This window comes from Macaca nemestrina, chromosome 16 (assembly GCF_043159975.1).
Source record: "Macaca nemestrina isolate mMacNem1 chromosome 16, mMacNem.hap1, whole genome shotgun sequence".
In the NCBI taxonomy this organism is placed as follows: Eukaryota; Metazoa; Chordata; class Mammalia; order Primates; family Cercopithecidae; genus Macaca; species Macaca nemestrina.
In genome coordinates this window covers 76,439,303-76,452,070 of record NC_092140.1, presented here as the reverse complement: position 1 = coordinate 76,452,070, position 12,768 = coordinate 76,439,303, and the positions used below count along the sequence as shown (strand labels likewise).

At 35.4% G+C, this 12,768-nt stretch overlaps 1 protein-coding gene across 10 annotated transcripts in view; it reads left to right on the top strand.

The window, feature by feature from the left end:
- Positions 1–12,768, top strand: part of LOC105490730 (uncharacterized) — a 442,742-nt gene that overhangs the window by 154,773 nt on the left and 275,201 nt on the right. The window contains exon 4 of one of the 10 annotated variants that reach the window (XM_011756625.2): positions 9,127–10,610. The exons of the other annotated variants lie outside the window; for them this stretch is intronic. Within the exon in view, the coding sequence (XP_011754927.1) occupies positions 9,127–9,145 (19 nt within the window). The 3' untranslated portion in view covers positions 9,146–10,610. Of the gene's footprint in view, positions 1–9,126; positions 10,611–12,768 lie in introns of those variants that run through there. 10 annotated transcript variants of the gene reach the window in all.

Sequence of the window (12,768 nt, the reverse complement as noted above, 5' to 3'; positions counted from 1 at the left end):
TTTACCCTAACATGAGCAACAGAAAAGGATTACAGTAAAAAATATGTAAAGTTATTATAAGCAAAAAGAGAAAATGAATAAAATAATGTCTCTACAATGAAGGCACTCCAGAAAGATAAGTCCACAAGGCAAATAAAACTGCAACCTAATATTTCAAAACAGGCCAAAAGAAGTTGAGAAGCAAATAATAGATAGGAAAGAACAACACAAATAAGAATTAGAAAAACTCATAAATGAGGTGATTGGAGAAAAATAAGATTTGGAAAGATGGCAGAACTTGGGAAATAATTTTAAAATAAAAAAAATCAAGTTTAGTGTTGAAATCTAAATTAGAGAAAACCCAAGAACAAATGGATACCTTCAGAGAAATAGAAGAAAGAACAAAGAAAAAACTTTTAAAAACAAAGTGAATGAAGACACTAAAAGGATGGAAGAGAAGGTGACAGCTATAAAAATAGGCAGGGACGTCCAACACTTGTATATTAGGAGTTCCCCAAAAGGGAACCAAAACCATGATATAGAACAAGTATTTGAAATTATGATTCACAAAAAAATTTCCTGACTTGAAACTATTGAAAGATACTACTGCAAACCTGGGGAAAATGACTCAAGAGATATTTTCACTAAAACTATGAACTTTAAAGAAAAAGAAACAATCCTTTGGTCAATCAGGCAAAAAAATGAAGTCACTGATAAGGGAAAGGGAATGAGATTACATAAGACTTTTCAACTTTACTGCAGCAGACCATATAATAATGCATTTAACAAAGTCAAGAGTTGAAATAGTCAAAGATATCGTACCTTGTGAAACTGACAAACTTATTTCATTATAAAGGTCAGAGATAAACTGTAATAACTATGCAAAAAACCTCAAAATATTATTCCCTTGAGACTTCATGAACATTCTACTGAAAAATAAGTGTTAGTTTGTAAAAGCAAACTTGAACACATGAAAAGGCATACTATGTTCTTGGATTGGAAAATTCAACATAATAAAGTTGTCAGTCCTCTTTAAATTAATTTATAAATGTAATGCAATCCCAGTAAAAATTCCATTTTTTTTAGTAACCAAGTAGACAGGTTGACTAAAAAGTTTATTTGGAATAAGAAACAAGAAAGAATAGCCAGGTAAAGAACAAAAATAGAGAATGGACTAATGGAAATTGATAATGCAAACGTTATAAAGCCTTATAATTTAGAAAGTATGGTTTGCATACACAAACAGACCAATGGATCAAGATAGAAAATCCAGAAATGGATTCAATTACATATGCAAATTACTGGAGAAAGGAGATGGACTTTTAAAAAGTGTTTTTGGGAAAACTGGATGACCTTTTGCAAAGATAAAATTGGATCCATTCCTCACACTGCACATCAAAATAAACTTTAAATATATTAGGGATTTAAATGTAAGCAACGACATTGTATAAGTAACAGGAAAAAAATAGCAAAGCACTTTCCTGACTATGATTAAGAATGCAGAAGAAACAATGGGAAAGGTTGATACACTTGATAATATATGCATACAAACAAATTTTACATGACTGAAAAAACTGCCATAAGAGAAGCAAAAAACAAAAAGAGACAAATACGGGAAAAATTATTTGTAATTTCTATAATGGACAAAATGTTATATTTTTATATAATAGAGCTTCTAAAGACAGAGAGGTTTTTAGAGACCAATGACTCTATAGAAAAGTCAGCTAGAGATAGACACGAGTCACAAAAAAATGAAATGCAAAAACCCTTGGACATGTGAACAGATACACAATCTCATGAATAGTAAGAGAAATGCAAGTTAAAATTATGTTGAGATAGCACTTAACTATCAGATTGATAAAAACCCAAGTTTAAAAACATATTTTGAGTGTCATTTGGAGCTAGAGTTTTTCGCATGCAAAAAAGAAAATTCAAATATAAGATGAAGGAGGTTGAGTAAAAAGGCAGCAGTGTAAACAGAGATGTATTTTATCTCAAAAAATGTCCTACATACTAAAAAAATCCATCTTTTTAATGCAAAGAAATAAAACCCATCACCATCACAGTGACAATGAGTAGCTGTAGGATTCAGATTGTGTTCTTTAAGTCCCATTTCCCCATAGAAAGAACCAGGACTCCAGATAAATGGGTGATTCTAACTCTAGGATAGACAATGTTCAGGGATAGTCTGGAGCATCTTGTCACACCAGAAAGCAATGAAGCTCAAGGAAGTTATAAGACTACGTAAGAGGATATGCTGAAAAGGAAACGCTTTGAAATAGTTCCCACTGGCTAAGTTTTGAGCAACAATAAGACAAAAGATATCAATGAATCATGATACATGAAATATATTTCAATGCATGACTTTTAATGGTACTAAAAACATCACATTGTCACCTTAGGAAGACTTGAGGAACCAATTCATTATTTTAAAGAATACTAAATAGAAAAGAAATATGAAGCATTTATCCTGCCTCTCCTATACTAAAAGTACTTTGGAATAAACAATTGATGAAGGGAAATTTCTCTTAGAGGTAGAGTCTAGGTAATGCATGGGAAAGAAATGAGAATTAAAGTATTATCACTTAGCAACATTTAATGGATTAACAGATCCAGGCAATTATCATCAGTGGTTGCCAACATATGTATATAATAATGTATAATACTAATTTATGTTATAATATATGCTACATTAGTTTAATATATATTAATATAATATGCATAATGTAATATATAATATATAATTATATATTACATGTATATATCTACATAAGTACTGTAGATAATATAATCTAATTTTCTCTATCATCTATTATTTATCTGTTATCTCTCTCTCTACTATCTATCTGCCTATCTATCTATCTATCTATCTATCTATCTATCTATCTATCTATCATATAAAAGAATTATGCCCTAGTACCAATTCAGCCAGGTGAGCTCACACTATTGACTTTTAGCCCCATCTTTTGCTTGAAAGTAAAAATTACATAGTACTATAGGAAGACTGTAGGGAGCTGAATGGGGACTAAGAGAGCATTCGAACTTTATTTTACAACTATCCAATCCACCACCTATCTCACAGATACGGGTGCAATTTCTAAGTCAAAAACTATCTCATAACTGACTATATATGGCTTTTCCTGGGGTGAAATAGTTTGTTTTTGCTTTTGGCATTCCTTCCCTGACTTGCCTTTTTAGTTGTTGTGGGGACCATGTTTTTAAGTCCACGAGATGCAAGGAAACAATGAACGCCTTTCTTCGCTGCTTATAAAGGTCATATAAGAAACCAGCATGAGCAGAGCGGTTCTGACTAGACGTGCAAGCACACGCAGACCGGGACACATTCACCACGTAGTTTGTCAGCATTAACCCTTTGCTCACACCAAGAAAAGGAGGCCGTGTTTCTATCTTCAGATGGTTTTGGACTGAATTTGTGTGAAGTAGAAAACAGGAGTGAATCACTGAAATTTTTGCTTGCTCTGTTAGGGCTTGGGAAGACCCAAAACGGAGGTGGCGTCTGAGTCCAAGAAAAGAGAGGACGTTTATGAAACAACAGGTCAGGGATTTTCCTCTCAGGTCTCAGGACTGTAAGCAGACCAGAGCTGCAAGATGACTATGCAATGCCTTTAGCACCATAAAGAATATTCCCCTCCAACACCAGTTAAAAGAAAAATAATAAACTATCTATAAGCATAGAAAGTACAGATAAGTACAAGATAGTAAAAAATACTTTCACTTTTATTCTTTTTCCATGTGATTAATCGTTTTTATAAAAAACTAAGTATCAAATTCTCACAAAGGTTATTTTGTCATCATTTAGTGTTCTCGCCTTGTTGGGGCCTAAACACTTGTGTTGCTTTTGGGTAATCTAGTACTGGCTCAGATCATCTCCTCGGGAAGTCCAAGAAATTACTTGTCAGGAAACTTGGTAGGATGGTCTGCTCGCCAATGTAGTTTATTGACTGCTGCTTTTACACTGATCTAAGAGTACTCTTTACTTTTGGTTGGAATATGGCTACTTTTGGGAGAAACTGGTGAGGCTATGTCACCCTCAGATTTCTGGAAAATATTTTATTAAATAGGCCTAGCTATTCATGGGAAGATTATAATACCTCACGGATCATCTGGGGAAAATACCTGGTCTTCAAGGCCACTATTTCCAGCAGCAAACATAAAAATCCTTTGATCCATGTCCCACACGTACGTTTCTTAATTCGTGAAATTCTGCTTATGATTGCTACATATAAATGAGAAAGGACTTGAACATATGTAAGCTATAAGAAACTTTTGTAAAGCAATGCAACTCATGGGTTTAAACAAATACTTTTGGCACCTTTGTTAAGCATACATGCAAAAAGTGGGTTTGCTTCACCAGTAAGGGATACAAAAAATCCAAGCTCTCTGACCTACGTGTGACACACACAGGACAATAAATAATGATAATAAGTTTTTAAAAATCTAGTATGTCTTTCTATCAGGATGGAGCAAGAGATTAATTACACATTGTACATCATAATGTCTGAAAGCCTGAGAACTTGTGCAATCTGAATTAAATTTTATGAAACAAAATGCATGGAATTGATGCTTTCATTTTGAATACACAAGTCTTTTTCTTCTTATATTCTTTTCCCCTCTCTTTTTTCCTTCTCTCCCTCCTTATCTTAGCACCCCTCCTCCCTACTTCTAAAAGAAGAGAACACTGTTCTCAGAACTCTCTCAGGCTTTCTTAATTGAAAGCAATGATTCTGAGTCACTCCTTTATATTAAGTGAAATACTCTTGTGGAATCTCTAGGGATGAAGTGATTAGCCCAGCAAGAAGCCAGCAGACTCCGGTTGTCCATGAAAGTGGTGGAAAGAATTAAATACAATTTTGCAAAGATAACACTAAAAGAATGGTATTTTCTTTCAAAACATGTCCTTTTCTGAAACATCAGTGCAGACATATGTCAAGATAGAATCTGGATCATATTTCTAACAGTTGAAGACTCAGATTTCGTCAAATAAGACTGTTTGTTCTCATGCCCAAACTGTATCCTACACTGTCCTGTTGTCTGGACTATAATGGAACATAACGTTAACTTCGGACAGTGGAGATTGAGTTGGTGCCAACCTTGCTAATGAACATGTGGTTTCAATAATAATGTGGCTACTTGCATATTAGGTGGCAAAGTGCCAGGTATATACTTATTGTTGAGGGGGCAACTGATGTAAAAAGTACCATCTCCTGATATGATTGCATTTCCAAAAATACTCTGCACCCGGACTGAGATTCAGCAAAATGAGGAATGTCACTCAGCATCAGGAAGTTTAAGGCATTGACAGATAAGGAGGAGCCCTACAGATTCCACGCACGCACTCTGTGAGCCTCAAGCATCCATCACAAGGTCTTGATGATAACGAAACGGGTAACACCACAGCGTGGAAAACAGCCTGACCCAGGAGGGTAGTGGGCCGGGGGAAGGATTAGGATCACTCCCTGCTTCAAGTTCCTGGTGTTCTGGACTCAGGGACTTGAGGGTCTGAAAGCTAGAAGACAGTAATATGAATTACAGTTTAATGATATTCCCACTCCACTGACAAAATGGATTCAGTTACATAATGGTAGCATTAAATGTTATTAAGAAGGGATCCAAAGTCTTGGGGCCAGACTTTCACAAAATCATGATAAGCTGCTAAAAACAGCTGAAATAGCACATTTATAGGCTTCCCAGTCCTCGATTTGTTGAAGAGGAAAAAAGTTGTTATATTTGCTCAAACATTCTGCAGTGTTGGCCTCTAATCAGGGGCTTAGTGGAGGGACGGGGGGGTGTCAGGACATATCTGATTTGATTATTATATCTTAACGTGCATTTTTGTTTTCCTGAAAGCTGTTGTGAAGTACAGAGCTAAATGGTTTGCCCAAGGCCTTGGTGGCTTGGTAGGGCAGTGATTTTTCTTGGTGTCAAGCCCCCCTCTGTAGAGGACCAGGTGTGGAGGGTGGACTGTTTTTCTTCATTCCTCTCTTCTCTTTGTGTAAGAGAAGCTTCATTTTTTTAAATTTGAATTTTATAAAATTGATTCATTGTGGTGTATAGTTTTTTTTAATGTTTAATTTTTGTGGGTACATAGTAAGTGTATATATTGATGAGGTGCATGAGATAGTTTGATACAGGCATGTAATGCATAATAATCACATTGTGGAAAATGGGGTGTTCATCCCCACAAGCATTTATCCTTTGTGTTACAAACCATTCAGTTATACTCTCTTAGTTATTTAAAAATGTACAATTAAATTATTTTGACTATAGTCACCCTGTTGTGCTATTAAACAGAAAATATTATTCATTCTTTCTATTTTTATACCCATTAACCATTTCCACCTCCTCCCAGCATCCCGCTACCCTTCCCAGCCTCTCGTAACCATCCTTCTACTCTCACTCTCCATATGTTCAATTATTTTGATTTTTACCTCCCAGAAATAAGTGAGTACATATGATGTTTGTCTTTCTGTGCCTGGCTTATTTCATTTAACATAATGACCTCCAGTTCCATCCATGTTATTGCAAATGACAGGATCTCATCCTTTTTTATAACTGAATAGTACTCCATTGTGTGTAAGTATGTGGTATATAGTTGGGACTAAGGTATCTACTACCACAACCAACATACAGAGAGTTCCATCACTTCAAAAAATTTTCTCATGTTGCCCGTTTGTCATCAGTCTTTTTTCTGCCTCCAGCCTCTGCTCACTGCCAATCTGTTCTCCATCCCTATAGTTTTGTCTTTTCTTGAATAACATATAAAGGGAAACTATAGTCTATAGTCTTTTGAGTCTGACCTATTTCATTAGCAAAAGGCATTTGAGATTCATTCATATTGTTTCATGCATGAGTAATTTATTTCTCTTTATTGTAAAACAGTATTCCATTGTATGGATGTACCAGTTTGTTTATCCATTCACCCATGGAAGGAAATTTGTACTATTTCCAATTTTTGACTTTTATTATTATATTTTTAAACCACTCTATTGAAGTATAATTGACATACAAAATCTGTCCGTATTTAATTTATACAACTTGATGAGTTAGGAGATAAGTATGTACTCATCAAACCATCACCATAATGTATGCCATAAACCTGTACTTCACTTCCAAAAATTTCCTCCTGCTTTCTTTCTTTATTATAATAATAATTATTATTTGTGATAAAAGCACTCAACATTAGATCTGTTTTTAAAGCAACATTTTAAGAATACAATATATTATTGGCAATTACAGGCCCTATGCTTTACAGCAGATCTCTAAGATTATCCATTTTATATAATCAAAACTTTGTACTCTTTGACTCATACCTTCCATTTCTCCCTTCCCACAATCTCTGACCACTGTCCTCCTATTCTCTGCTTCTATGAGTTTAACTACTTTAGATTAATTATATAAGTAATATCATGTAGTATTCGTCCTTCTGTGTCTGGCTTGTTTTACTTAGCATAATGTATCCCAGGTTCATCCATGTTGCTGTAAGAGGCAGGATTTTCTTCTTTTTTAAGGACGAATAATATTCCCTTATATGTATATATTACATTTTATTTATCCATTTAGGAGTCAGTGGACATTTAGATTGTTGCTTCGATGCCTTGGCGATTGTGAATAATGCTGCAGTGAATATGGAAATGCAGATAGCTCTTGAAAATACTATTGGCTTATTATTTATACCTCTTTTATACTTTTATTTTTAGTGGTTGCCCTAGAGTTACAACATGCATCTTTAATTAATCTGAGTTTACCTTCAAATAATATTAAATCACTTCACATGTAGTGTGGACCTTGTAACAGTATATCCAAATTCCTTCATCTCTTACCTCATGCTATACATTTAATTTTACATATGCTGCAAGCACATAGTATATCGCTACTACTTTTTCTTTGCATAATCCATTATCATTTAGAGCACTTAGGAGTAAGAATATGCATTTTTAAACCTTTATTCATTTCCTTTCCCCCAACTCTTTATTTGTTTGTGTAGATCCAGCTTTCTCTCTGGTGCTATATTTCTTCTACGTGGATAGCCTCCTCAAACATTTTTTATAACGCAGGCCTATTACCAATTAATTCTCGGCTTTTCTTTTCAAGAAAGACTTTATTTCTCCTTTAGTTTTAAAAGATGTTTTCCTGGGTGCAGAACTCTGGCTGACAATTTTTAAAAAATCTTTAATGATATCACTCCATTTTCTTCTGGCTTACATGATTTCCAACGAGAAGTTTGTTCTCATTTTTGTTCCTCTGTATAGAATGTATCTTTAGTTTAGTTTTGTTTTAAAAACTTTTATTTTTAGAACAGCTTTAGGTTTACAGAAAAATTGCAACAAGTACAGAGAGTTCCAGTATATCTCATATGACCCGTTATAGATCCTAACTAGATTACAGGACCAGTAATGTGTCAGTCTTAATTAATTCATTAGTTTATTTATTCATTCATTCTTTCATTCATTTTTTAAATTGTTCATCCATTCGTCAAAAGTATTTTTAGTACTTTACCTACTATTAGCTGGGCTTCAGTGAAATAATCTTTTTTTTTTTTTTTTCCTTAATGGAACTTATGATCTGGTGGGAAGGCATGAATACTAATCAAATAATCACAAATATGTATTTCAGAGGTAATTATTCTAAAGGAAAGTTATCTGACTTTGTTTTTCTGGGAAGTCTTGCCTAAATGAGATAATTTTTGAACTGGGTGAGCTGGTCACTTAGGGCTGGGGAGAGGTTAACAGAATGAGGCCACAGGTAACTTCTTGAGCAGCATGTGCAAGGGCCTTGGGGACAGAGGGCTGTGGTACGTTTGATGGACTGTGAAAAGAACAGTCAGGCTGTAGTATAGAGAGTGAGGGAAGAGGGTGGTGTAAAATAAAGCTGAAAATGTGGGCATATGTCAGGTCATTCAGGACTTTGTAAGGCATGTGAAGGATTTGGGTTGTCAATTGAAGGGTTAGGGAAACCACTGAGGAGATTTAAGTGGGGTAGAGTTGTGGAGCGGGGCGGTGACTGTGTAATTTGTAAAGAACACAAAGATTGCAGGGTGGAGAACAGATTGGGAAGGCAGCAAGTATCAATGTGGGGAGACTGGTTAGAAGGTATAAGGAGGTTTTATTTTGTTTTTTTCCTTTGTAGATGGGAGAAACTTGAGTAAGTGTAAATGTCAGCGGGAAAGATCCAAGCAAGAGAGAAATGCTGAACGAAAAAAAGAAAAAAGAGCTACTGAAAGGTTCCTGAAAGCCAGTGTAATGATTGGAGCAATTGGCCTTAGAAAGGAGAAGCACTAATTTTATTCTACAGAAAGGGGAAAAAAATGGAATGGGTGCAGATACAAGGGTCCATTGTGGGAGTTCCTGTCTTCTGGCTTTTGTTTTCTATGGAAAGTAGGAAGTGAGGTCATTTGTTAAGAGTGGGAGGAAAGGTGCGAGATAAAAAGGCAAGTCAGAGATCTGAGGAGACTGGAGAAAGTTTGAGAAATTCACTAGAGAGGTGGGAGAGAGAACTGATAGGTGCTTGTGGGAATCTTGCTGAGATGTGTCGAGGACATGCTGGTTTTGATGTTCATGACTTCACAAGAGTGCAGATCCGCTCTGTGTGTGGCTTTCTCCAGCAATACTTCTGTATTTGGGTTTAGAAAGATTAAGGGAAAAAAAGGAAAAAAAGACAGTTGGGTTCAGGCAACATTGGGATCTTGTTAGCAGCTGCTGATATAAAGACAGAAAGGAATGGAGTTTGGGGCCCTGGCAAATATGTTCTTGAAATGACATATAATGGAATTCAAGCTTGGAAAGGAGGAATTTGAAAAAGAAGGCTGATAGATTGGAAGAGAGTAGAAGAGTCAATGGAATAGGGGTCCTGAAGAAGTTGAAGAACACTTGTAATCTGAGGAGTCGAACTAGCTAGCTGGATAGAAAGGAGTTAGTAGGAACCTGATTTAGTGATTTGGGTGGTAGTGAGGTTTGGGGTGATGACAAGTTCCAGGGTAGTGTTGGGAGACAATTTTCCATGAATATTTTCATGTTTCTGCACAGTCTTGGCTTTCTGAGCAAAGAAAGTTGGCAAAAATGGTTAAACAATAATTGAATAGCAAATATGCCTGAGAAGCTAGAAATAGTGTATTGTTCCAGACAGCTTTAGAGAATTCGCTGCCGTAGAGTCATTTGCATTACATTTCTGGGTAGCAAAAACCTAGAGACCTTTCCCGCACATCCTCAGAGAGGGTTTCTTACATTCCAGAGTGAAAGTCGCTCTCTCTTTCCAGAAGGAATGAGGGGCAAATGCGCTAGCTGCCCTATGTAAGCTCGAAGTCTCATAATTTTGGGGATCCTCTCCTGTGATGCAGCTTTGCTAGAAAGAACTAATATTAGTATTTTGTTGCACCATCTGTTCTACTATAGCATGAATTTAGTTAATGTCATTTAACTCATAGGTGATTGATAAATAGAAGAATGCTTATATCGTGGTAGAAGTCATGTAGGTTCATATGAGATCTTTCTTCCCAGCACCTTAATGTTTTGAAGAGATAAAAGCAAGCTTTCTTACAATTCATGAAAAAGCCCAATCAATATGCTTCAAGAAACAAAGCTGATGTATAATAAAAAGTATTTATTATCCCTGTACATGTTTTTGAATTCCTATAGAGTTTAAATAGATTTTCAAGTTGAGATGAAACTGGTGTCTACTAGAAGCAAATGCCTTCAAGGACTTCCCTCTTGAAGAAGGAATTCTAAGTTCCAGTATTTAAAGCTGAAAAAGATCATCTGACTGTGATGCTGGGCAAATGCCACAGAAGATTTTACTGTGCTATTGTTTTCGTTACATAGTTTTGTAAGTTTTCAGGGCTGTATAGACTCTATTTTTACTGATAAGTCCTATTATTGGCAATGCCTGACTTTGCAGAGGTTCTAGGTTTTTGGAAACAATGTGGCTTTATAGGAGAACCCATTGTATTTCTTTCCATATTTTGCATTAAGTACATAATTTTTCTTTGATCATAAAAATACATCATTTTTTCTAAAATGATTTTTTACTTTTACAGGATGGTTGATATTGTTATTGTAACTTAAATGACAAGGAACACACTGCCTTCTACATACTAGCACTCATTTAAGCATAATAAATTAAAATTTTATTTAAAAATATCCTGAAAATCCCTCAAAGCAGAAATTACTTACAATTCCAGCACATTTAAAAAATTTATTTAAATAAACAAAAGTTTCACTTCCCTCTATCCATCTAATTTAATCTTTAGAGATAACTTCTATGAGCAGTTTGAGGTATAGTTTGACTATTTTATTCTATGCTTATACAGATATATTGATACATATACCAACTCTATATCTGTCTACATTTCTATGTATGTATCTATGTGTCTATATCCCTGCTGATAAACATAGAAAGCATGTATATGTGTGTGTATATATATATTTTGTTTAATGATAGAGTGATACTACATATATTAAATACTTATTTTTCTTAATGCTATATTACAGGCTTACTTCCAGGTGCATATAAGTCTATCATATTCTTTGAATGTCCCTTAGTGTTCCTGGTGTGTTGTACTGGTTATCACTGCACAACAGATCTTCCTGACTCCACTTCTTGACAAGGGAGTGCCATATGCATACAGGAGAAAAGGAATTGATGGTAGCCACTTGGTGACAAGTACTCTACTCTACCTTCTGGCCACCACAGTTTATCTCTCATGTGAAAAAACACTTATTTCCTTCTAAAACTGCCCTGAAGTTCTCATGCCATCATAGAAATAGGCTCAGTGTCAAGGTCCAGAATCTCACTATTGAAATCAGGACCAGGTTCAGTACACTGCATGTACTGTTTCTCAGGTGCAACTTGTTGAGTGTAAGGCCTGTTAACTGAAGAGACACGTTATATGGCCCCCAGACCCAAAAAACAATGGTAAAACTGACATAGGGTAATACAAAAAAGGGGAGAGCTGGGGCATGCAGCAGTTACTATTTCACAGCAATTCTGAATCTCAGGCTGGCAGCGCCAGGTGCCAAATTAGGGCCCAGTCCTGTTACCTAGAAATGGTTCTTCATAGCTCTTATCTCTGCTGAGACATTTCTTCTTATCCATAAGAAATAAGTTGTAATTGTTACTGAGTGGTTATCTCAGTTGACTTGCTGACTGTAGGATGTTGTGGCTCTTTTGATTTTGAACTGTTTCTGTCTCAGTCTAAGCTGATAGTGTTTTTCTCAGTACTAGTCTGTTAATAATTTTGTGCATTGCCTGTGAATCTTACTGGGGGTCATTCAATTGGACAAAAGCAATATTTATAAATCTCTTATAGGTAACCTAAAATCTAAGGTTTCATAAAATGTCTTACAGCCACATCTTTTACTTTATCATAACCCTAAGGCTCTTTCTTACTTTGAGACCCTTCTGATGGCTACACAGAGGATTCTAGGACCTCTATATTTTCTCCAAATTATATTTTAAAAGGGAACAGTTCTGTCTCCTGCTCATCTCTTTTTATCTACTTTATATGTAGCTAAAAGAAACTATTTGGCAGAACTTTGAATGTTCTGTCTGGAACTCTCCAGTCAAATTCACCAATTCATTAGAAATATTTTGTATTTTCCACATTGTCATAGGTAAGATATTACCAAACTTTTCACCATTACATAACACTAGTTCTACTTTTAGCCTCCAATAATATTCTCCTCATCATCTTTTTGAGGCCTTCTGGCCTTTGCCCACTGCCTCATCCAAAGCCAATGTCACATGTTTTAGATTTAGATTTTGTTAAGGTAGCAC